The following is a 26,650-nucleotide window of genomic DNA, read 5'->3' on the forward strand; positions in this document are numbered from 1 at the left end:
TTCACTTTTTTTAGCAAGCACAAATTAAATCGACTTTTAAAATGAATATAATGATAATTTAATAATGTAATGAAAGTATATAGGTACAATAGACATTAATATATATATATATTACAATTGGAGGGGCGGATAGCTTATTGATAGGGCGTGCCAGGTCCCACCCAATCCTGACCGGTGCCGGGCATGTATGGATCTCCATTTCATGGTCTTGTATGATAAACAGGCCAGTCTTCAGGAATGGGCAGTGCCATGCAGCTAACACTTGTTGAGCAGACTGAGATCTGAACTGAGCACGGAGCTGACGCTTCCAGAGCACAATACGTCTTCAAGCCCCTCTGGAGAGTCAGTCACTACGGTGCACAATTGGCGCAGCCAAGGAGACGGGAGAAAAACTTTCAGCCAAATCTCCGACTCGGAGAGTGGGAGAAAAGGGCAGACGCACAAAAGCATTCTTGGCTTTCAAGAAAAACAATAACTACGGCAAAATAATTTTCATCAAAACGGCCTACAAAATCAAGAATATAGGCGTAATAGAACAGCGTCAGCATCGAGAACCAACAACAGTTATTCAGCATTTAGAAATTTGAATCTCTTAAAACGTGGATTGAATTCTGAAGGAACAGTGACTTATAATTAACGTCAATAGGCTATACGCAGAAATAATCAAGATGAAAACGGAGATGCGAATCGTGTGGGCACTTGTTTCATGTGGTAAGTTTTATTGTGTTCAATTGTTTTCTATTATATTTTGCATGAAATCTGTTGCCTTGTCGACAATGTTTGGTAATTCTGAGGTCCTGGATGAGGACAAATGGTCAGGTCTTCATGACAAGCAGAGAAGCAAGTGTAGTGAAAACTATTTAGGAAAGGCGGACTCTGTGGTCAAGTTTCAATAGATAATGTCATTATAATGAAGGTGACTCCAGTTCAGAGACGTATTTGAGAATCGAGAAGATGGATTAATGTAAATAAAATAGCCTAACGCCTTTTTCTCCACCATTACCCGCCACACGATCTAGTTTGTAGGCCCTATATGAAAACCAATTGTGTGGACTTAAAGTGGCCCGTGAGTTTTAGTAGCCTACATGGGAGAGTTGAAAGTGCCACGACAGCTACGTTGGTAGGTACGAGAGAAAGAGAGAGAGAGAAAGTCAGGTCCACGGAGCTCAAACATCTTCCCTCACTTCACCAGTGGGTCCTCAGTCCCCCCCACCTCTCCGCCCGCTCTATACTCGAGAGCAGGAGGAGAGACAACGGCCTCGCATAATGGAGTGTTCCCGTGACCCGCATCAGAAGGCCCTCCCGAATCGAGGAAAGTGTTATTCTTTAATTATGTGCGGGTCGCACCTGCTCCTCGCCTCACGGAGAGCTTTTGTTTTTTCGTTGTGCAAAAACAACGAAAAGCTACTTGTCATCCCTTTTTCCAAACCAAAAGGTTAAGTTTTTATTAACGACATAATTGAAACCCCCCACAGCGGTCAAGGTCAGAAATAACTAATTGGCTAATATAATATGTCCATCTTAATTATTGTCTTACATGTTATTAGGCTTAATATAAATTGTTTGGACAAAAGCTTATGTTCTTTACAATTCTTTGATCAAAGTGGTGGTATCAGGGTTATCAAATATTACTTCCAGGTGCGTAGCCCAGTCCTTAACCATTGACTCACCACCCATCTGGTCATGAGAGTGCAGGTTAAGTTAGACAGGGCCCGCTGCAGGCTTCAGTCCTGGATGCTGCTTGGCAAAAGGGGGCTTCCTCAGGCTAGTCTAGGATAGCACAGAGAACAATAGATAGGAAAACCCCCTTTATCAACATCCCTGTTCCCAGGGAGGGTGTGGTGGCGGATTCCCGGCCTCAAGTTCACCTCTCCTGCCTGGCCTTCTGTAGCACTTCAAGACTGTTCCAAACTTCAGATCCCTGGACATCACTGGATACCATATAGCATTGATTAAACAGCAGAGATGGTAACAGGCAGACAGTGTTTGAAGTGTCAGTTGATGTTTGGGGGTTTCCCTTGGTGGGCGGTGGGGGTGGGTAACACCAATGGCACAGGACCACCTTAAATTCAAAATGTTCTGTCTTATCCAGAACCCCACAGCACCTCCTTAACTCAGTAACAGGAGGTAGGTGTCTCTTTAGGGAGTGTAGAGGGTTGGACAGTACAACCTTTGGTTCCATCACTGTCTGATGTCCATAAGCAAGCCCACCCAAACACCATCCTCCTACTCTACCCAACCCCACCCTCCTACAACCCCTCTCTCCTACTCCCCCTAACCCCTCTCTCCTACTCCCCCCTAACCCCTCTCTCCTACTCCCCATAACCCCTCTCTCCTACTCCCCCTAACCCCTCTCTCCTACTTCACCTAACCCCTTCCCCCTACTCCACCTAACCCACCTCTCCTACTCCACCTAACCCCTCTCTCATACTCTAACAAACCATACTCTCCACCCAACCTCTCTGTCCTAATCCATCCTGCCCGTCTATCCTACTCCACCTAACCCATCTCTCCTACTCCACCTAACCCACCTCTCCAACTCCACCTAACCCACCTCTCCTACTCCACCTAACCACTCTCTCCTACTCTACCCAGCCCCTCTCTCACTCCATGCCCAGGTGTTCGTGAATCAAGCCTGTGGCTGGTACTGCCATGGACCCTTGCTCAACTCCCGGTCTCCTCCCCTCTCTCGTCCTGCTCTGACTCATAAAAGCTCACACACATTCATAGGCACACACACACACACCCACACTCTCTCACACACACACACACACATACACACACACACACACACACTCCCTTCCCCAGTGGCCAAGATCAACTTAAAAAGGGGGGGGGGGGGGGGGCACATATAAAATGTGTTGTAATTCCTACACCGTTCACCTGATTTGGATGTAAATACCCTGAAATTAAAGCTGAAAGTCTGCACTTAAAGCACATCTTGATTGTTTCATTTCAAATCCATTGTGGTGGTATACAGAGCCAAAATGATGAAAGTTGTGTCAATGTCCAAATACTTATGGACCTAACTGTATATAAAAAAAACAAGGAAAACACTTTGAGGGCGCTCATTGAGAGCCCCAATTTTCAACTGAAAGGTAAAGAAATTCCGTAATGTAGGCAACGTAACAGATCTTCATCCACTTCCATGGGCTAAATAGTCTCAAAATCCCTGAATCTGGCAACAATGGCTTTTTCGTATCTTACGTGTCTTTTGCGCCATTATGCCTCTTGAACGCGCACGTTTAAAAAATGCTAATCATTACGTTCTGCTAGATGACTGACGGTAGAGATATGAGTAAAAGAAAATATGCAAGCTGTGCTCAAAAGCGCAGCAATAAACTGGTGTCTGAACAAGCTCGAGCAAAACACCCGAAGATTACACACTTATTTAGACCAGCCAGAGAGGAAGCTATTATCAACATCTCCATAGACGAAACACTACCGCAGCCGCAAGTAGCTAGCAGCACGTCTTCACCAGCAACCAACAATAAATATAGCCTACTAGCTTAGCCTACTTATTGGCAAGAATAAATGTTTTCCTTTCCTCCATTGATTGTGTGTTATTTCATAGTGGCGATGCTATCCTTGGTGCTGAACTATCAGAAGGCTAGAGCGCGGTCTTTGGTTTTGAACAATGACAAATGTGTCTGAACTCTCCTGAATACAAATCTGTTTAAATCACTCAGATATCTTTATCATACCTGAAGTTAAATCATATTAAAGTCGACCTGTGTCAAAAAGCGATAAGGGAGAAAATTGCATTCAAAGATTCCACTCCATGTCATTCTAATTATGTGGCGAATATGGAAAGGAAATCCTTTTGTTTGTAATCACATTGTGAATGTAAATGTCAGTTTAAGTATTGGCTACATTAATAAACTTAACAATAACTTACTTTGAAGTTAAGTTAGCATCCTCTCTTAATTCTCTCTCAGAAAAATTGTTTCTGTTTATTTTCGAGGTAAACAAAGGGTTGTGCTTATGCATTGGAGCTGTTTGCAGGTGGTAGCTTGGATCTGTTTGCATACAAGTACTCACAGTACTGTGCAAAAGTCGTAGGCACCCAAGATTTTTACACAAATATGATCTTAAATCTAAACAAATTTGTTTTTGCGGAATTATAAAAATGCAATTTTTAGAAAATGTACTTAAAATATATATATATATATATATATATATATATATACACTTTTGCACAGCACTGTATTTGGGCACCTATGTGTATGTTTTACAAGAGGACAAGGAAGTGTGACAAAGACTGCTGTTAAAAGTGAAGGGTTGGCGAACATGTCACTTCACATTCTTGACATACCAGCTGTGAACTTTCTACTTAATCAACAGTCCTGTAATATCTACACAGCAGTAGCTCAACGTAATGGAATCCATGACTCTTTATGTCAGCTAATCTGAAACAGCAGTGCTCCTGTGAAGATGGGCTACTTGTTGCATTGCAGGAATTCACCATTAGTGCACCCCACTGCTCAAACCTACACAAACACACATGCCACCCTGGTATCTAAGGACTGGGAACGCATGCGTGTGCGCGCCACATCGCGAGTGAGAGCCCACGTCTGTGTAAATGTGGTGGTTGGATTCATGGTGGTTGAGAACCCCCTCCACTCCCACCCCTCCTTTTCTCTCTCTCCCCCCCTCCCCCCTCCCATCCATCTCTGCTCCCTTTCTCTTGTTTCTCCTTTATTCCGCACGGCTTTCTCACATTTACAGACCCCCCTCCTCCCTTATCCTCCATGGAGAATAAGTGTTGTGTATAGCTGCCCCCCCCCAATACCCAATCCCCCCCACCCCAACTCCCCACTCCACCCTGTCGATCTAGCTGAATTACCCTCAATAAGACACCATCTCAGGGCTTTAGCGGGGGGGGCCAGTGGAGAGAGTACACCCTCCTGACAGAGCCAAACCCGGGGCCTTGCAGTGCTGTGCAGCCTTTGTCTGGGCCCCGCCACCTAACAGGGACTCATTGTCTGGAGAAGTGTGGAGCGACAGCTACACTTATTTATTTACTCCCTTTGGGCCCTTACGGTAGGCGTTCACAATCAGACACGCATCGATCTTGGTGGCTAGGGATGGTCAGTCTGGCATGGCAGTGTACATATACACACACACACGCACCAGCACTGGGCAAACAGAAAGCATGTGGCTGCATTTAGACTCACTGTACAGCCTATTTACATTTACATTTAGTTATTTAGCAGACGCTCTTATCCAGAGCGACTTACAGTAAGTACAGGGACATTCCCCCTGAGGCAAGTAGGGTGAAGTGCCTTGCCCAAGGACACAATGTCATTTGGCACGGCCGGGAATCGAACTAGCAACCTTCAGATTACTAGCCCGATTCCTTAACCGCTCAGCCACCTGACTCCTCACTCCTCCCTATTTCATCTTTCCATATTCCTCTCTCTCTCTCCCTCCCCTCTTTTCTGTCTGGAAGGCAGGAACAATTCAACAAGTTTCCACCCTCCGGGGGCTGATAGCCATTCTGTGACTGTGTACGAATAGAAGTTCTCTTTCTAAACAGGATTGGGTTGACGCCCAGTGAGTCTAAACAAGGCGACAGGACAGCGAGCTCCCTCGGACCTCCATTAGTGTATCTCCACAAAGACGGGACACACACACACTCATACACAGTATTGACCAGCTATCTACCGCCTCTGAAGACAATAGCATATAAGCTAAATGCTTTACAGCACCAAAAGACAACAGACAGATTTGGAATCTGTCCCCATTTCAGGCTTTGTCTTTCAGCCTTCCAGTGTCTCCCTCAAACACACACACCCACATAATGTATGTACACACTGTGTAAGTGAGAAAAAAAGTGAGTCAGAGTACCCAGTGACCTCAGGGGACAGAAAGGACATGGGGTCAGTTCTCACACTCTCTAAAAAGTCTGTCAGGGATATAGCCAGAATGGATCTTAACCCAGTCAGTTAGCAAAGTCTGCCATGTTAAGTAACATTTGATTTTTAATTCACCATTAAACATTTCCTAATCATGGGTTGGAACTTCTTCCCACTACTAGTGTGCTTCCCTATGATATAAGAAACTGTCCCCCTTGTGGTTACCAGCGTTTGAAACCTCCTGATGTGTCTGACGTTTTGCTTGCTCCTAGGCCCATGTGTTGTTTTGTTCGTGCCTACGAGCTGTGTACCTTCTTGTCAGTGTTTCCTGCATTTGTGATTGTCTTGTCGGCCCAGCGCTTTGGTCATCATGGGTCGTTTTAAAATGTGCTTTATGAATATTTGTTGTGGTTGTTGTAGTCTTTATAGAGGACATGAAGGTGAGACTGTAGGGGAGGAGGAGGGATGGAGGCCCTTCCCTGGAATAAGAACTGCAATTCACTGCATGCACAATGCATGCTTCCATCACATTAACTGTGTTTGTACCACATGTACTGCCTCTGTCACATGATTGAAGACAATTTAGCCCAAGGATCACGTATTCTGTTCAATTTGTATGACATTACTGATTTGGATTGTAATACTATAACTAGGAAATAATAAATAACCTATATATCTAGTTTGTAACTTGTTAACTAGCTAATGTCTACTTTAACATTTGTTGTTAAACAATATAGCTCTTAGCTTGATTTAGCATTCTTGCATCCACACAACATAGAAAATGTTGTATGTCCGAAAAGCAATTTTGAAGAAATTGATTTTTATGAAGAAAATTCCTGTTGGCACATATGGAAGGCAGTGTTCTAAGTTCCCTGGATCCCAGTCTAGCATAGGATTGTTCCGACTGCCTGGGCCAGCCCAGTGGGGTGGGTGGGGTACTTCCTTGGTTATTGTGTAGTGCATCCTGTCCTGCTTACTTGAAATAGAGAAACCCAGGGATGTACCCTTGTAGAAACTGTATGTTGGGTCTATTGACAAATCATTCAACACATTTTTTATTTTTTTTCTCCAGGGCTCTTGATTCATTGCACTTCTGGTGCTACTGCTGGCACATCCACTACTGGTAAAACTGTTACCACTAGTCAGCTTTCCACTGGCCCTACTGGTGGCCTTACCACTGGAAATGCTTCAAAATCTGAATCCACTGTTTATTCTACCATTGGCCCTACTGGTAACTCTACTGGTATCACTACTAGGCCTGTTACTGTTACTACTGGCACCCCTACCACTGTCCCTAATGATACTACTATCCCTGGACAAACTAAAATCCCTATGACTGTCCTTCCTGTTACCCCTACCCCTACTGGTGCCCCTACCACTGGCTATACTGGTAACCCTACCACTGACCCTGGTAAACCTACCACTGGCTCTCCTGGTAAACCTACCACTGGTCTTACTGGTGATGCTATTAATGGCTCTACTGTTAAGCCTACTGTTGGCCCAACTAGTCATCCTGTTCATAGCACTACAAGTGACTCTACTTCTAGTCCTGATGGTGGTGCTGCAGGCATGAGCAAGGAACAATCCACAACTGAGCCTGGAAATTCAGGAGCTACAACCTGGAACAAGACCACTCCTTCAAACGCTGTTTCGACTCCAGCTGTACTGGTCACCACAACAAACACAATAACTGCCAAACCAGCATATAACGTGAGATTTAAAAAGTCTAAACAAGATTCCTTGTAATTCTCAAGATTACTTTAAAAAACAACATTACAATAGCAATGTTTGTATTTGTTTTCAATCTATAAACATGTATCTATTTATTTTTCTACAGTTTTTTATGTCCAAAGGAGAAAAGGTAAGTTTAACAGCCGTCAACATTTCATTAAAACCACCATTAAAATCAAATGCAACATTTAGAATTGCTGACGAGACATACCAGAAACACTTGATAAAAATTGGACATCCAGAATAGAGGGTACGCCGGTACCCCCTTTTCCTGATTGCTGAAGCACCACCTATATTATATTTCTGAAGTACAGTTAGGTCCATAAGTATTTGGACATTGACACAATTTTCATCATTTTGGCTCTGTATACCACCAGAATAGATTTGAAATGAAACAATCAAGATGTGCTTTAAGTGCAGACTTTCAGCTTTAATTTCAGGGTATTTACATCCAAATCAGGTGAACGGTGTAGGAATTACAACACATTTTATATGTGGCCCCCCCCTTTTTAAGGGACCAAAAATAATTGGACAAACTAACATAATCATAAATCTAATTGTCACTTTTAATACTTGGTTGCAAATCCTTTGCAGTCAATGACAGCCTGAAGTCTGGAACCCATAGACATCACCAGACGCTGGGTTTCGTCCCTGGTGATGCTCTGCCAGGCCTCTACTGCAACTGTCTTCAGTTCCTGCTTGTTCTTGGGGCATTTCCCTTCAGTTTTGTCTTTAGCAAGTGAAATGCATGCTCAATTGGATTTAGGTCAGGTGATTGACTTGGCCATTGCAGAACATTCCACTTCTTTGTCTTAAAAAACTCTTTGGTTGCTTTTGCAGTATGCTTCGGTTCATTGTCCATCTGCACTGTGAAGGCCGTCCTATGAGTTCTGAAGCATTTGGCTGAATCTGAGCAGATAATATTGCCCGAAACACTTCAGAATTCATCCTACTGCTTTTGTCAGCAGTCACATCATCGATAAATACAAGGGAACCAGTTCCATTGGCAGCCATACATGCCCACGCCATAACACTACCTCCACCATGCTTCACTGATGAGGTGGTATGCTTTGGATCATGAGCAGTTCCTTCCCTTCTCCATATTCTTCTCTTCCCATCATTCTGGTACAAGTTGATCTTGGTCTCATCTGTCCATAGGATGTTGTTCCAGAACTGTAAAGGCTCTATTAGATGTTTTTTGGCAAACTCTAATTTGGTCTTCCTGTTTTTGAGACTGACCAATGGTTTACATCTTGTGGTGAACCCTCTGTATTTACTCTGGTGAAGTCTTCTCTTAATTGTTGACTTTGACACAGATACGCCTACCTCCTGGAGAGTGTTCTTGATCTGGCCAACTGTTGTGAAGGGGTTTTTCTTCACCAGGGAAAGAATTCTTCTGTCATCCACCACAGTTGTTTTCCGTGGTCTTCCGGGTCTTTTGGTGTTGCTGAGCTCACCAGTGCGTTCTTTCTTTTTAAGAATGTACCAAACAGTTGATTTGGCCACACCTAATGTTTTTGCTATCTCTCTGATAGGTTTGTTTTGATTTTTCAGCCTAACGATGGCTTGCTTCACTGATGGTGACAGCTCTTTGGACTTCATATTGAGAGTTGACAGCAAGAGATTCCAAACACAAATACCATACTTGAAATGAACTCTATACCTTTTATCTGCTCCTTGTCAATGAAATAACGAACTCCCTTTATGAGGGAATAACATACACCTGGCCATGGAACAGCTGAGCAGCCAATTGTCCAATTACTTTTGGTCCCTTAAAAAGGGGGGGGCCACATATAAAATGTATTGTAATTCCTACACCGTTCACCTGATTTGGATGTAAATACCCTGAAATTAAAGCTGAAAGTCTGCACTTAAAGCACATCTTGATTGTTTCATTTCAAATCCATTGTGGTGGTATACAGAGCCAAAATGATGAAAATTGTGTCAATGTCCAAATACTTATGGACCTAACTGTATATGTGTATATATTATTTCTATTGTCTAAATACGTATTTATACTAGGGATGCACAATATATCAGCAGCCATATCGGTATCGGACGATAAATGTTTATTTTTAGTGTTATTGTTACTGGTCCGATAAGAAAATGTACCCTCCCGTGAATGCATATGCATGACACGGAAAAGCGCAATTTGCCATTTTCAGTACCCGCGACAGGCAGTCTGCGCTTTTACCTCAGTGCGGCATGTTTGTACATACCTCGCCATGCTTTTACGTGCACGTTGCGAAACAAATACGCCTGTGATTTTATTTTGAAGTGACCGGGGGCATGTTCCGTAGAGCAAATTTAAGCAAGGCATGTCAGTTACTTTCCAGTACTTACCAGTTATTTGGTAAACTCGCTTTATGGAACAGGCCGCCGATTTTCAGACTTTTATTTTATATTTTGCCTTACGGCTTGGACGTGACCTCCGTTAAAAATATAAAAGCTATCTATCTCTCGCGAAGCTGCTTAGAGACCCTCGTCTGGGACGCTTCTGAAACGCGCCGCGTCTGGTGTGAACTTCACCATTGGAGGCCGCGACTAGGTCCGACAGTCGCGTCGCAGCCGTAATGCGCTGCAGACGTGTCTGGTGTGAATAGGGGGTCATATTTGACAATTTTCCACTTTTATCATGTACCCACTTATAGTACCCCCATTTGAGAAACAGTGCTGTTGTCGGAGAGAAATGGTGCATCATGGGAGAGAGGAGTGAATGAATCCCACCCTATGCAGGACACTGTCTCTGCACTGAGTAGCTCCTTCAGCGACCAGCTCCTTCAACCTAAGTGCGTGAAGGAGCGCAGGTCCTTCCTTCCTGCTGCTGTGAGACTATACAACCAGCACTGCTCTAAATAGAACACACACAAACACACACATGACGCAACCACTCTAAATAATTCATGGCCACACTTAACCCTTGTGTTATCTTCGGGTCATTCTGACCCATCAGTCATTGTGACCCACCGTCGTATTGCGACAAATTTACCTCCTACAAAAACAAAGTGAAGTATTTTCTTTTAACTGTCGGGCTGTCTCAGACCCCCCACATTGCAATGGTTAAAAGGAAATTATTTTTATTTGTTTTTGTATTGGGTAAAATTGGGTAAACACAACGGTGGTTCGTTATGAACCTTTGGGTCATGTGACCCGAAGGCAGCACAAGGGTTACAAGTGCAAAAACCTATTGTGCAATATTTATATTTTTTATATTTGGTGTCCATATGCAACTGGTGTGTCTTTTTATATCTTTTTTATTATATCTTGTACTAACTTTGTAAATTTCTATACTGCTGTCCACTTTGCTGCTGCAATGCCCGAATTTCCCCATTGTGGGACGAATAAAGATATATCTTATCTTGGAATATTTTTTTATTTATTTCACAGTCATGGGTTGGAAAACGGTCTTATTGGAATCACTTGCACTGATCTCCATCTTTCATCCAACCCGCTTTCATTCCCCCTGACTCTTTCTGATCATGATCCACAGCTCAATACACACAAAACCTGACCTGTGCAGTCACCTTTGATCTTCTCTTCCACTCCACCAGTGTAAGGAGAGAGGGTGTTGTGGTGAAAAGACATCAGCGCGGCATCGGTTGTCACTTTGTTGTGGCTTTGATGTGGCGACAACCTGGGGAATCATTTGAACCCAACGGACAGACAGTTTTTCTTTTGACAGGATCATGAGAAACCAAACCTGATCCAGCTGTGTGAGTGGCTGATGGTGAACATGCTGGAATCCACCTGCAACCTGACCGTCCGGGAGCATGGCAGCAAAACAGAGTTTGACAGCATAATGTTAGTTGGCAAAGGTACACAAGCCGTACAGATGTTAAACACTAAAAAATAACAAAAGCAGTGACCTATAACTTTTAGAAATGTCTACAGTAAAAGATGGACGATTATCCAGTTCCCAATCTTTATTACAGGGAATCCAACATTAGCTCGTCGCTACCATGAGGAATTGGTTGGGACGAACATTGAGGTAACAAGCAAGGTAATTTCCAGTCTTATCCTCCTGAATTAACCAAGGGGATGATGAAAGTATATTTGGAGGGATTGTGTAGGTTTTAAAAGTGACAGCTCTGTTTCCTTCAGATATCCGAGGACAAAACGACCCTCATCGCCATCCTAGCATCCTGTGGAGCCCTACTGGCCATAATAGTGGGCTTAGCTATTTATGCCTCCCGCCAACGCAAACCCTACTGTGAGAACCAGGTAGGGTGGCATTCTCGCTGTTATATAATTGACTGAGGATAATTCGTAATTTGGAGTGACAGGTCCACCAGCCAATACCAGTCCAGACCTAACGTGCCTCGTCATCTTCCCAGCAACACCTGACAGAGGAGCTGCAGACGGTGGAGAACGGTTACCACGACAACCCCACACTAGAAGTGATGGAGGTTCAGCCGGAGATGCAGGAGAAGAAGATGGCCCTGAACGGAGAGTTCAACGACAGCTGGATCGTTCCCATCGACAACCTTCTGAAAGATGACGTTCCTGATGAGGAGGACACACACCTGTGAGGTGGGATGAGGCGGGGGTGGAGGGGGGTTTCAAACCCTTACCCAGTCCCTCCCTCTCCTCTGACTGACCACCAAATACTTCATCACACTCTGCTCCATGGAGAAGAAATTGGGCTCAAGGATATAGATAAACGTTTCATACAGACAGGGGCGTAGGCCTAGAAAAATATGGATAGGCATCTTTTCAGTTTTTTTTTTACTTATTTACTTTGCAATGTGCACCCGGTGCATCATTTTTCGGTTTTGGTTACCATGGAAATTCAACTACCAATTCGTACAGAGCCAATAACTGCTGTGTCCAGTTTTACCCAAGATGTATCTGAAGAACCGTGACAACCATTTCCAGAGTGCCTGTTATTTGAGGGACTTAACCAAGAGTCACACCAAGACATTTTTTATCTACTGTATACCCGGATGAATACCAAGCACCTCAAATGTTCTTTCTGGGGGTTTTAAGGTTTTTAACTCTACACTGATCGATAATCAATTATTGATTTGTACACTTGAGCATCTGTACATAAAGTATTTTTGACGTTTGGAAAAAAAAGACATTGGATAGATCACAGAACTAAACTTAAGTACTTGTACTAGGATTGAGCTGTAAAATTTCTACAGCTCCGTAGTGACTTAGACAGATGACCTCAGGATAATTATCCTTGCAAATGCGACCACATTTTAGCTGTGGTGAGCCAGTACAGGCCTCCTCACAGAAGGCCATGCTGGTACAACTGTATCCTGAAGTATGCTAGCAAACCAGCAGGTTCATAGAGACAAAGCTTATGAAAGCTAAAAGCTTCCAGAGAATTTAAGGGAAAACACTGTAAATGTTATTTTGTGTTTGTTTTTTTGTGTTACAAGTTCACAAGAGGTGGCTTAGCATTATACTGTAGGCCACCCCACGGTATAGGCCTGTGCACATTCTAAAATTGTATTTTGTTTGTTCTGTTTTCAGTCAACTATCATCTTAAATGTTCTGAAATTTATCTAATCACAATCACGTGCTATTCACACTATTCGTAAATTATATTTGATCACCTTAATGAAGTGAACCAAACAAATCAACAATCCTTTTTTTGCCACTTCTGTTGTACAGTCTCACCTCTTATAGGGTATTTTTGTTCTTAGTGGTATTGGACGTATTTATGGTTTGTTTTGCTGACGAAGCCAAACAACAGGGGTCTGACACACTGGAAGCTGAGCTTGGTAACGGTCACTATGGTATCCTGACCAGGATAGCCATATCTTCTCATACCAATAAATATTGGCAAAACAATATGCTTTTCTTTCTTTTTTATCTGCACTGTACAAATCTTGTATAGAATATCCCAAGCAGACCTGCAAATGCCCAAAGCAATCACAGTATTCATTACTGTATATGGTATAGTATAGAGACTGAGGTCATGAGGTCGATACGTTAACCCTCGTGCTGCCTTCGGGTCACATGACCCAAAGGTTCATAACGAACCATTGTTGTGTTTACCCAATTTTACCCAATACAAAAACCAATAAAAATAATTTTCTTTTAACCATTCCAATGTGGGGGGTCTGAGACAGTCCGACAGTTAAAAGAAAATGCTTCACTTCGTTTTTGTATGAGGTAAATTTGTCGCAATACGACGGTGGGTCACAATGACTGATGGGTCAGAATGACCCGAAGATAACACAAGGGTTAAAGCCTCAGTTTGATATTTCCCGGCATGACCGATCGGTCGAGGTTAGTAAGTGGTTTATTATATGGCATTTTTAGCTCTTTTCATTTAAAACATGTCGTTTTGTTAAGCTCTCAAGTCTTCTCACGGTGTGTTTCAGGTGTTGCCTAGCAACCAATCTGAACTCTGAGCAACCAAACCTAGACATCTGCCTAGCGCTTGACGTTTTTCTCTCTGTGTTCACACTTTTCTGCTCTTTTAGAAAGTTAACAATTTCCTTGTCGCTGTTGATGTTTTCATTATCATCTGGATAGTAAAACTCGTGACTCCTCCGCATTTTGAAGATGAGGTCAGACGGCAATAAGTAAGGGATAATGTATAGAACGCCGGTCATTATCGGGAAATTAAGCCCTAACAGGGCGAACATCAATCCGTATCAGACCGGCGAGGAGGTCAATACGCGGCTGGCATGACTACCAATCAGAATCCGTGGGTGCTGAAAACAATTCACCGCCAGAGGAGTAGGTGGCGCAACGGTTTTTTGTAAGTCGTCGTCGAGTGTTTATTTACCTAGGTTATCGAGAAGTCGGAGCAAATGTACAAATTAGCCGTTCATCAATAAAATACGCACATTTTCAGCAACTACACTGCCCATTTCGCGTCACATTTTAATTCAGATGCTCCTGACGCAAGCGGTTCTTAATACGGACCAATCACCGCCAAGGAGTATCCGTAAAATGACGGACGGACGGATAGTCAGGAAAATCAGGAGGTGCACGTAGAGCTCTCCGAAGGGCTCGGAGAGGGCATTCCACATCGGAGAGGGCGTTCCCTGTCTCCGTCTCCGTGAAAACAGAGTAGTATAAATCGGCTTTCACTGGGAGGGAGTGGTCTATGTATATACACGTGACGTGACCCTCATGCTGAAAACGTGACTTAATTGTCGCATAGGCTACATGACTTCACTCCCAGACACAAGAAGAAATCAAATATATATTTTACTATTAATGACAAAATAGCAGTGGCGTGGGAAGGGGGGTGCTGAGGATGCTGCAGCACCCCCTAGCTGCAGGAAGAAAATTTTAATAAAGGTGTTAGTAATTATTATTTTTTATATATATATATATATATATATATATATATATATATATTAAAACGATAAAATAAATAATGTTGCTTTGGGGAAGAAAATAGACGTAGTAAAAATGTGTTTTCTAGTTTTTAGCTATCACAGGCATGCATCTTGCTATATGGGGTTCACGGAAGTTGTTACTTGCTAACGGATAAAGAAGAACGTGAACGAACATGGGCCAATTAGAACCTTTTGTGTCTGAGCGAGCGCTAGTGAGCGAGAGACCGAGTGTTCATGTCCGAGTTTTTATTTTCCATATGCAACAAGTAGCATATATATGCTTATTTTTTCCCCATGCAAATACTGTAGCCTAGATTATAGACAGTACCTCAACACCCCCACTCAAAATACCTTCCTGCGCGCCTGCAAAATAGTAACGCACAGTGACTTGGACAAGTAACTTTAATCTGATTACTGGTTTGGAAATAGTAACGCGTTAGATTACTCGTGACTGAAAAAAGTGGTCAGATTAGAGTAACGCGGAATTAACTATAACTGCTTATAGTTAATTCTCCAATAAGAAATATTACTGTCACTACACGAAAGGACCCGACAAATTAAAGAACACAGATTAAGAAAACCTGAACAAAATACAATCTTTATTCATTATATACATTACATACAATGCAATTCTACAATAGGCTTTCTACACATTCACGTAAATCCAGAGTAGTGTTCACCAGCACAAGAGTATCCGCGTACTCCTGATTTTCAGCCAGGGGTAGAAGAGGAAGAGGGGGAGGGGGTGCATGAACAACGGAGGAGGGAGATGAAAAAATATAACATATACACAATTTTGACTATTTACCCTGAAGAGAGAGCTACAGAAAATGTATTTGGCATTGTTTTACAAACAAGGTGCTTTAATTTTGTTCTTTGTTTAAACACGTTTCTTAAATTTAATAAAACCCTGGCACAAATCAAACCTAGTACAACTATAATGGAAAAAAGCCCTGAATCCAGTCAAAAATCATGCATGAATAATTTCCTTGTGAAGTGATTACAGTTTATTGCCGTGGGTAGTATCGCTCCACTTTCAATATATATATATATATATATATATCATCTCTTTAAAAAGCTGTCTGTCTACCTCTATGACAGCAGCAGAAGTACGCAAAGACAGTGCAAAATGCACACAATGCAAAATGCATACTTCGAACATGTGCACACAAAATAGTTGGACTTATTCATTTCACTCAAGCCTATATAGGGAACTAATTCGGAGTATGGCAACAAGGGATTAAATTACGTCTTTACCAAATCTGACATTTGTTCAGACATCGCAGAGCAGGTTCTCCGTCGCTCTCTCTCCAAACATTTTTGATGACACGCTTTCACTTCAGATAAAGGTTAAAAGAGCCTGGGCACAAAATGTGTTTACATCACCTGTGAAGCCCTCTATCGCTATGCAAGATAATAAGAGAACACAACAGACCGGCTCAGCAGTACACAGAGTTAAAAAAAACACACAAAAAAACACCAGCCGGTCTTTGGCAAAAATCCAACAACATGGAATATGAATGTAAACCTCAGGAAATGGAAGACACCTGAAGAGGTGAACGTTTGGAACTCTGACAACAACAGTAACAAGCTGTCTAATGTTGTCGATATGAACCTCCCATCTCTTTTTCTTACATTGTCTCTGTATCTCGCGCACATTGAACCTTAGACTACAAAATCCTGCGGTCGTACCCCAACCAAGGAACGGAAGCGATTAGGTCCTGAAAGTAGACCAATCACACTGTCTTCCTACACAAAAACCTAGGGTATGACACCAAAGACCAGATGAATGCAAAAGTTGAAGCAGGCAGCTAAGCTATCCAACTCCATCACTAGGACTTCACCCAAGCAACTTCTTCTGAGACGGAAACGTGGGTGTAAAGACCTCTGCTGGAAGATCTACAAGGGGTCTGGACAGACGGCGTCTAGACGGGGGGAATATTTTGTCATTGCTGTTCTCATGATTGCGGCATGAATGTAAACTATGTAAGTTGCCAATGCCACCCCTTGCATAATCCAATAATCCTACACACATTTTGAAATTGGACCAAAACATTTCTAAAATTGGTAGTGTTTTCCCTATGCAGGTACTTTACACTCAAGGCATGATCACCGTCTATTTAAAAATCAATAATGCACCGCCCTCCCACCCCTCCAAACACATACATTTAAATTTAAACTGGATCATCGGGAATGACCAAGTTCAATTCAGGCGTAATTTAAAACAGTCATTCCTCTACTGTTTCTACAACATAATTTCATAAAAATTAGCACGGCCATTATTACCATAAATCTGGGCATCAAATAGGTGAAGCAAGATAACAGTTTCTTGTCTGTATGTGTGTGAGATGTCAGCTGTATGCAACTAAAATTCAAGACTACAGGAGAAAAGGAGGGGTAAAAACTGGTACCAATCAAGATACTCCATGTCTAACAAACTGCTGATGAGAACTCAGAGTTCATGTAAACACAAAATCCAAGAAAAGAAAAATTAACACAAAAGCTATGTTTGGCAGAGATGAATTTACTATTTTTCTGAATTAATCCATTCCTCGACGCAGACGTAAGACTAGTCCGCAAGGAAAGGATACCGGGCCTAGAGGGACACACTACTTGGTTCTTTCATCCACACTGATGTTAGGTGTTGATGTTCAGTGTTCTACCCCCCCCCCCCCCCCAGCTCTTCAGTGAGTGAACATCAACCCTCGGTTAGTACCGCTGATGAACAAACCATTGTTCAACAGAGAAAGAGGTGTGGTCACATCGAGCAAAGCCCAATGGCCTCCACTGGGAGAGCTTGATGAAAATGTACGTATATAATTATTATTTTTTTAATGATAATTACACATTTTGTATCTCTGCACCAACCAAAGTGAGAGTCACTTGTGGAGGTGGGGTGATGACAGAGGGGGTTGGGGCTACAGGGTGATGAGGTCGACCAGGTTGCCCTTAGGAGGGGTCATGCTGTCTGGAAAGAAGTTGACGAGCGTGTCGAAGAGCTGGGTGCGCTGGGCATACGTCTGGTCAACGTCTGAGAAGCCTATTCATGGGGAGGGACAAGGGAGGAAGGAAGTGAGGGAGGGCAGGAGCGGAGGAGGAAGGAAAGGAGGGGGAAGTGAGGGAAGGAGGGGGGAGGTGAGGGGAGAGAGAGGGAGGGGGAGCAAGAGGGAAGGAGGGGGAGAGTGAGGGAAGGGGAGAGGAAGGAGTGGGCAGGCAGGAGGGGGAGAGGGGACAAGATGGGGGAGTGAGGATAGAAGGGGGGAAGGGAGAGACGGCAGGGGGGAAGGAAGCATGGAGGAAAATAAGTTACTGAAAAACAATGACTATTTCTAGATGACTGGAGGAATCCTGTGCAGTGATGATGTAGTGGGACCACAAACACGACTGCTCAAATAAATACATCACATTACACACTTACCCAGCGGAATGAAGTCTGAGCTGGACTTGAACAGTGCAGAGGGCAAGAGCTGGAACTGAACGGTACAATAGGCCATATATAAGTCATGTTAGCGAAAACCAAACGTTTTGTAGACGACTCGTCACTCTCTCAATGTCTGCCCCACCTAGTTTGCTATGCCTCCTTTCCTCTCCCTAGATCACTTTCTCAAATCCCCCACACTTTCACTCAACATTCCTTTCCGTCATTCCCAACTGTCTCTCTCTCTGCTCCCATCCTAGCCAGGCGTACCTCTTTGGTCTCATCGGGGTCAGTGTGGTCCACGGTCAGAGAGAGGTCGTTCTGCAGGTACTTCAGAGCGTTCAAGGGCTCCGACTGGGCCTTCTCCTCGAACCTGACCACAGGAAACACACAAGGTGTCTTACACGAAAAGCCCCAGCACATCAATACGCGCATGCACACACAGAACACTCCAAAACAAGAAGTAAGCCGATGGACAGAGAAGATATTGAAAATGGCATGATGCTACCACTAGAAGGTGTAAGAGTCAAAGCAAAAAAAAGTCTGACACGGCAAAAGCCTTGGACAGTCAACTATGGAAACTAGGGATGCACCGAAACTAGGATTCGGCCGAATATTGGGCTTTTTGCAGGGGTTTGGTTTCGGTCGAACCTTAGTTTTTTCCACCGAACCAAACCCTACACTTGCACTACGCACGCTACGCTGGTCGACGTAATGACGCCGCCGTTGATTATGGGAAGGTGTTTACGTAGGTGGACCATCCAATGCAGTAGGCTAAGAGAAAGTGAAAATGGAACTCGTGAGCAGAAAGTGTTGTTTGGCGGTACAAAAGAAGGCGATTCAAGTCGAGCTACATGTTCAATAGTGTTTGTCTCGTGGTTACAAGGACCCTAAACAATACACAACATCTCCGCTGTTAAAACATTTGCGTATGAAACATCCCCAAAAAATCTAAAAGGTTAATATTTTGGATATTGATTGGATCTTGAGATGGGGTTAACATAGGCATATGGATGTTGCCTATCCTTTTTTTTTTTTTTTTTTTTTACAGTTAAAATACAATAAAATGAAAAAAACACTGCCGTGGACGTTGTTTAGTTCATTAATGTGTTTACTGTGTTAATGGACTGAGAATGGTAGTAGGATTCGGGTTTCGGATTCGGCAGAATCTTAACCAGTGGATTCGGTATTTGGCTGAGCCCCAAAAATCTGGAATCGGTGCATCCGTAATGGAAACGGCACATTGGGATTGAATTCGGTCTGATGAAATAATCCCTGGGGGAGTGAGGGGGGGGGATCAGGACATAAATACATACAACAGACTATTATGTCGCAATGACTAGAAAGTTGTCAATGATCTGCCAAAGTCTTCAGTGTATGGTGTTACCTGTACTTCCTGATCAGGTATCGACAATGGCGGAGCAGATACTCCTTGGAAGGACGACACAGCTTGAGGGACCAGAAGTCGTCAAGGCGCATCTTAGGAGAGCAGGACTTGCCTGGGTTCCCACCAAACAGGTAGTGCACCTGGACAAAAGGGGGCACAATATTGGTTGGTGAGTATCTACATGTACATGTGAGTATCTACATTCCTTGAATGTCTCTGTGGCTCGATTATCTCGTCAACCAGGCATTGTATGAAATGCGTCAGGTGCATGGCTCAGGCCCCAGGGACATGCAGTATCAACTTTGTGACAAATAAATATAAATATGTAAATAAGTATATAAATGTATAAATGGGTTTGCCATCTACAATTTGGCCCGTGGGCACTGCAACTAGCATTCGTTGAAAACAAGACTCATAAAGTAGGTACTGCACACAACGGATTTCTCAGAAAACTAAGTGATCCAGACTCCACTTTGTCAGTGAACATTTTATTTCTCACATTGCAATGGGTAGGGTTAATGACAGGTTTCCTGTAGTATGAGGAGGCCATTGAGAGGTAAAAGTGTGGATAATTTTTATATCCATCACCACATAGGGTTACCGTTTTGTGAACATGATACTCCTCTAGCGAGATTCATGACGGGCACTGCATCTATAATTCCAGGAATCTGTGTTTGTGTGTCAACGAATCAACATCTTAATCACCGGCTGCATATTCATGGCACGAGTATGACCGTGCCGTAAAAGACAGGACAGCCCTTGTTGCCCTCGAGCATCGGTGAACGCCCTGAAGCCGGTTTGTGGTCGCCTGTCCTCGGACCACTGTCGGCAGGTACTCCCAATTAGGGATTTTTTTTTTTGTCGTCGTAGCTGCCATGGAGCCAGAGATGACATATGTCCACCACAAGAGGGCACCACACCTGCTGAGTAGGAAACGTACACCCTGATATTGAACAGCTAAGGTGGGGTAATCATATATAGTAAAGTGTGTGTTGTGTGTGGATATTTAGGCATCTTAAGTGTGCATAGTGTAGGTATTTTTTTGAGCGTTATGGTATGTGTGTGTGTGTGTGCGCGCGGGCGTGTGGATATCTAGGCATTGTTCATGGTGTAGGTCTATTTTTAGAGCATTCTTGTTTGTGTGTGTGTATAACCTTGTGCATCTCATCGTAGACCAGCTGGTGTGCAAAGCGTGGACAAGGTTCCTCCTCCTGTAGGGCCTTGATGGGGTTCTCCTTCACAGCCTGGTCGTTCTTATACACACACGACCTGGAGAGGACACACACACACACAACGTTACTAATAAGACCTAGTGGGTACATACTCACTAGGGGTCACAAACAAACACTGTGATTGTAGTCCTCTTCCCTAAGAATCAACACTGATGGAGAAACACATACTTGCATTCAAGCCAATTTACTCCACACATCCCTGAGGCATGAGATGAGACACACACACATACACACACTTCTCAAAGCATTCAATTGACTACCGTATTTTTAGGAAAATAAGACGCATTTTCTATAATCTGCACCCCACCAGAATGGGAGCTTTGTGTTTGTAAATCTGAGTAGGCCTACAGGCCACACTTGATACGGGACAATAATACCAAGCAATGCACGAGTATAGGCAATCTTACAGCATGCCGGTGTGTAACACACTTCGGTTTTGGATAGTATGTCCAGAAATAGTGTTTTATGTATTGTATAAATATTATAAACATTTCATTTATAGTTAATGTTTGTTAAAAATTACATCCAATGGATTTATTTTATCAACGTTCAATGACTAGCGAAAATGTGGTGACAATAAAATATTAAAAACACTTCTTTACTTCGGTAAGTAGGCTAAGTAAGTGCGTAATGTATGTTTTCTATTGCACGGGAATTAACTAATATTTAAATAGCATTCACGAAAACAGTGTTTCTACTGTTCAAGGGCGAAATACCCAGCTAGCATGTGATCGACGGGCCACCAGTGGTTTTTGGGTGGCACGCCGTTAGTGGCTTGCAGCGTTTGGGCCTCCATTGGCGGACTATAGTCAATCACACATTGGGGGGACAGCTGTGGGACTGTGTTGGCGCATACACACTTTTTTTTTAATCAAATCAAATAAAAGTCAGAGTCTGAATGTTTGCAATTGTATAACACAACAAGGCATTTTATTCCATCTGCTGTCAAACCAACGTATACTCACTAGGGTGGACAATAGAATGTGTCATTTTTGGCCAAGGCTAACCAACTGTCAAATAATTCTGGAACGCAGGTAGCAAACAAATTGGAATCGAATGTTCAGAAACCATAAGTTAGCCTGAATGTAGCTAAGAACGCCGCCTGAAAATATGGCACCGGAATTATCAGGTCCATGTCCTTTTCTTAGCTCAATAACTAGCGACTACTAGCAATAAATTAGAAAAGAAATTTGCCAGTTAGCATGTACACACTTACACCTTAATGCTATCAAATGTTGGTTGCAATTAACATTGAGAAAGTGTATGAAAATACTGTTTATAGTTTTTGTTGCTTTGGCTACCTTTCATAGAAGGTCGGCACAACCAGGAGACATATCTTAAACGAAAGTTTAGGTTGTTTTCTTCAAAATAAAGTATGTTTAGTCAATTTTAAAACATACATTCTGAGAAAAATCAAGTTGAAGTCATGTTGATGAATATCCCATAGGAATGCATTGGAATCTGAACGTTCTATTGAGAAAACTCACTATGATTCTAGCATCGGCACAGACGACTAGCATGAATTGACTACAAAGCGGCCAGAGATCTCTCACTAGTGAGGTAACTTCAACCCAATTTTAGATATTTTTCTATAAACATATAGTGGCTATAAACTAGTGGTGGGCCGTTATCGGCATTGAGACTCTTATCGGGCGATAAAAAAATAGGGAGTCAGATGGCTGAGCGGTGAGGGAGTCAGGCTAGTAATCTGAAGGTTGCCAGTTCGATTCCCAGCCGTGCCAAATTATGTTGTGTCCTTGGGCAAGGCACTTCACCCTACTTGCTTCGGGGGGAATGTCCCTGTACTTACTGTAAGTCGCTCTGGATAAGAGCGTCTGCTAAATGACTAAAATGTAAATGTAAATGTAAAAATATATCGTCGTTAATCTATTCTCAAAGTTGGGTTGGGAGCTGGGTCTATACTACGCAAGCTATGAGGACTTTCACCTTGATAATTTAGCGCGGATGTATACATAGCCGAATTGCACTGTAGAGAACGAGTCTTCGAACCTGTGTGTATGCCTTGTGTATGAAATTATCACATTAAACGTGACGTGCTAACATGGATGCAGCTATGAAGCCGCCTGGTTTGCTTCAGAGAAAATGTATTTTTAAGAAGCTTCCCAATGGAAACCTCGACAAGACTAAGGTTTTTTGCACCTTGTGCTATGCGGAATTAGTTTACTGTAGGAGTTCTTCCAGTCTCAAATACCACCTAAACTCAAAGCATCCCTTAGCTAATGCGGAACATGCCGGGCCAAGCACTGATGTAGCGCAGGGGAAGTCGTCGTCGTCAAACTACGATGTTTGAGTGCAACCGAGACAAGCCCGTCAGCACAGCTCTATCAGCCAAGCTAACTAATCTATTAAACAATTAATAAACACAAGTACATCTTAATCAACATAATACATTTTCATCACCAATTATCATAGTAGAACAGCTTTCTCAAGCAGTTTGTGAAGCATTTTGGAAACAGGAGATGAGCTCCTGGTCTAATTCGCCACCTGGCTTGAGAAACACGTTCTCAAAAGACTTACTTTTAGTCATTATTCGGGTAGCACACATATTCTGAATGCCTTCGGCGGAATTCAAATAAGACAATTTAATCTAGATTAACGCCAAGATTACAGTGAGATTAATCTAGATTTAAAAATTAATCTATGCCCACCACTATTATAAACGCTAGCTGTCAAAGCTGGATTTGGTATGTTTGAACCTGTCACTGACCGCTATCCCAGTTTGCTGTAAAGCCAGGCTACATGCTAGCCTGAATAGGTAGCTGTCGGCTAGCTTGTCAAAAGTCCCATTCATACAAGCTGTATACTATTGTTTTGTTATAAAAACTTGCTATAAGCCATATCGAAATATAAGCCGCACCACCACTAGAAAAATGTAAAATCGGGATATAAGTAGCGGCTTTATTTCAGGGTTTTTCCTGCATAGAGAAAATGTTGGCGCGCGCCAAAGCCGTTTTCCCGAGTTGATAAGCGTGTCTTCTTGTCTGATCAATACGCAACTGTGAGGTGCGCGAATGGACAGAGCGGCCAGTAAACTGTAGTTCCGCTGCGAGGGCCAGTCCGACGTGCACGAATACACCTGTACAAATGCGAATTAAATTTCCACTCAAAATGCTGACAAAAGTTTGATTTACGATTTCCAACGCAGCCTCCATTGGTATTCTTAACCTGGAATGATAATATATAGTGCAGTGTTTCCTCTATGGCTACATTTCTGCCGCCACGGTATCAGAAATCAGGCTGTACAAAATTTTAGGCCGTCTATCAGCAGTGATTGTTAGAGTGCATGTCGGAGAATTGCACGGACACGCGCTTCACACTGCAGTTGAGATTGCATGTGTGCGTCTTTGAGAACTGCAAGTCGTATAACTTATGTTGTCAGTTCATTTAAGCCTGTTATTGTATAAGTCTATAGTTCTTGCAAATTTAAATCAAGTTAACTGGTGATTTTCGTTGTTTGTATTCTTCCCCTGCTAGCTAAATTGTCTGTTGATTCGATAGCGATTGCTGCCCTTGCTCAGGTTTGTATTTTAGGTGCATTATTATGCTGAAGTAGTTTTAATTAATAAAAAGTGGGTTTATTGTTATTATTTGCTACAGAATACTTAGCCTATCAAGATCAAATGAAGCAGGCAGTGTACATGCTTCAGAGTGGCCTACCTTAATCGATAGGCTAAGCTACTGACCATTTACAATAAGTTGTTACGTCAATTATTAATTGCCAGCATTTATGCCATTTAGAACATACTTCATGAGTGTAAGGTGTCTTTAAGTAGCCAAACTTTATTGCTTCAGGGGAAATAGGACGAAAATATGTGCAATATTACATTAGACTATTACATTAACCTGTTCCGAAATACAGATTTAGTTTCCTGGTAGCCTGGTCCTAACCAGACTCTCGTACATTTCATTTGTACAGAGAGTCTGGCCTCGCTCCATTGACAAGCGTTGACTTCCTTGTAGGCAGGTACTCTGTTGAAGTTTAAAACTATTGGATCTGCCCAGAGCCACTCTGATCTGCCATAACCAATCGCTAGCATTCGCCTTAGCCAATTCCTTCACCAATACTGTAACAGAGCTAGCTGCCGTAGCTGGAAAATCAAACTGTTCCCGAACCCCGTGGGGAGGAGGGCCACAACATCATGGCCACCAACAAAACTCAGCAAAACTTGTTCTTGCTCTGGCTTTAGCTTATGGATATTCGGCAGGGTTGCCACAACAGACCAAATGGCTTTGCTCGCATCTTTCTCCGCCGCCATTACGAAACTACAACACAAACTAGCGCACGACAGCCACTCCCTCTGTTCGCTGATTGGCGGGTAGAAAATTAACCGGAGACATCTGACTTACTTAGGTCATGGCCAGACCTAGTACAGAAGCAAAATCAAAATGGAGCGGAAGTACGTAGGAGGGCAGAGCCAGGCTACGGGGGGGGAGATGCAAAACACCTGGGAATAAATACATTGATTAGAAAAAATAAAAAAAAATATATATATATATATACATACATGCATATATATATATATATATATATGTTTTGGAGCACCGAAGACCCATTTTGACCCCGGAAAAACCCTGTATTTACGAAAAATACGGTCAATTCTTTGGACACTCAATAAAAGAACAACTACGGAAACCAGTGTCAAAGCCACTGACAGCCTTTGTCTTTGTACCGTACGGAATGCTTATATTAGCAGATGATACAACATGTTGGTGTGGAGCTTCAACACACACACTTATAGAGATAAGTTCTCTTTTGGAAGGACAGGTAAGAGATGAGCTCAGTTAGGAGGTCAGGTAAATCAGGTGAGTCTATGAGCTTGTCTGTGTATCTGCTTGCCAGTGTTCTGTACCAGTTGTTGCGGGCGATGTCGTAGATCCAGAAGGAGTTCCGGACGTTCTCCTCTCGTTTGTCTTTGTCCTTGCTGAGGCCGGAGAGCACGTGGATCTCGTTCAGTTCCGGGTCGATGGTGGCCCGCTGGGTGAAACCTGTCATCGGCACTGAGGGACAACCAGCATCAAGCACAGAGTGAGAGGAGACAAGTTCTGCATCTCAAATCCTGTATTATATCTAGTTACTTTTAGCATGTCCACAGCTGTCCTGGACAAACTACTGCGTCATAAAATACCGCCTTGAACTTGACACTCTTGCTCATAAATCCGTCACCGTTTGTAGCACAAAGATTTGAATATTGTTGGTGATCCAAAAAATTACCTTGGAAAAAGGCATACTGTTAGAGAGCAACCAGGCCAGCTCTGCAGTTGTAACTTTATAACGTATGTAGTTCAACTGATGTGACGCACTGGATGTAGTGCAGAGGATTGTTGGTCAGAATTAGCACACTGGCTAGCATACTACAGAATGCTACAGTATATTGTATGGTAGGATGGGTATTGGGATGCAACGACAGTAAGAGCTAGACTGGCCTCCGTAAGAAGGGAGGGGCAGCACTGAAGCATTGAGCCCAGAGTTGACATGAGCATGAGGACATAGTGATCCAGAAACATGACTGTGGGCTGGGACCAGCCCCTCCCCCAAGAATGTCTAAAAAGGCCCAGAACATCAGTCAAGATGAAAAGCAGAGGCAGTAACTGTTATTAGCGATCAAAGGCTGTTGGCATAGAAGCCAGCAGCGACCATCTGGAGGCAAGCGGAACAGAATGCAAATCACAACAATTGGAATTCAGACCTCATG

The 26,650-nt window shown here is 43.0% G+C and overlaps 2 protein-coding genes across 5 annotated transcripts in view; one reads left to right on the forward strand and one right to left on the reverse strand.

Annotated features, from left to right (window-relative positions):
* Positions 1–296: 296 nt before the first annotated feature.
* Positions 297–13,393, forward strand: podxl (podocalyxin-like). Its single transcript, XM_067255063.1, has 7 exons — positions 297–711; positions 6,931–7,568; positions 7,696–7,719; positions 11,272–11,404; positions 11,522–11,589; positions 11,691–11,810; positions 11,924–13,393. Exons 1-7 carry the CDS (start codon positions 669–671, stop codon positions 12,116–12,118), a joined length of 1,221 nt encoding a protein of 406 aa, XP_067111164.1. The 5' UTR covers positions 297–668; the 3' UTR covers positions 12,119–13,393.
* Positions 13,394–15,481: 2,088 nt separating this feature from the next.
* Positions 15,482–26,650, reverse strand: part of mkln1 (muskelin 1, intracellular mediator containing kelch motifs) — a 35,928-nt gene continuing 24,759 nt past the window's right edge. For 3 of the 4 annotated variants that reach the window (XM_067254662.1, XM_067254661.1, XM_067254660.1), the window contains exons 13-18: positions 25,808–25,955; positions 20,859–20,973; positions 19,705–19,844; positions 18,588–18,690; positions 18,318–18,372; positions 15,482–17,939 (exon numbers count right to left, since the gene is read on the reverse strand). In XM_067254662.1, coding sequence (XP_067110763.1) covers positions 17,818–17,939; positions 18,318–18,372; positions 18,588–18,690; positions 19,705–19,844; positions 20,859–20,973; positions 25,808–25,955 — 683 coding nt within the window. In that variant the 3' untranslated portion in view covers positions 15,482–17,817. Of the gene's footprint in view, positions 17,940–18,317; positions 18,373–18,587; positions 18,691–19,704; positions 19,845–20,388; positions 20,625–20,858; positions 20,974–25,807; positions 25,956–26,650 lie in introns of those variants that run through there. The other variant, XM_067254663.1, reaches the window with a different exon arrangement.

The sequence above is a fragment of the Osmerus mordax genome, chromosome 17 (genome assembly GCF_038355195.1).
Source record: "Osmerus mordax isolate fOsmMor3 chromosome 17, fOsmMor3.pri, whole genome shotgun sequence".
Classification (NCBI taxonomy): Eukaryota; Metazoa; Chordata; class Actinopteri; order Osmeriformes; family Osmeridae; genus Osmerus; species Osmerus mordax.

Excerpts from the sequence above, each read along its gene's own strand:
- podxl (XM_067255063.1), top strand. The coding sequence starts at position 669 with ATGAAAACGGAGATGCGAATCGTGTGGGCACTTGTTTCATGTG. Across the intron at positions 712-6,930 it reads GTGGGCACTTGTTTCATGTG|GGCTCTTGATTCATTGCACT; the intron begins GTAAGTTTTATT and ends TTTTTTCTCCAG. Across the intron at positions 11,590-11,690 it reads ACATTGAGGTAACAAGCAAG|ATATCCGAGGACAAAACGAC; the intron begins GTAATTTCCAGT and ends TGTTTCCTTCAG.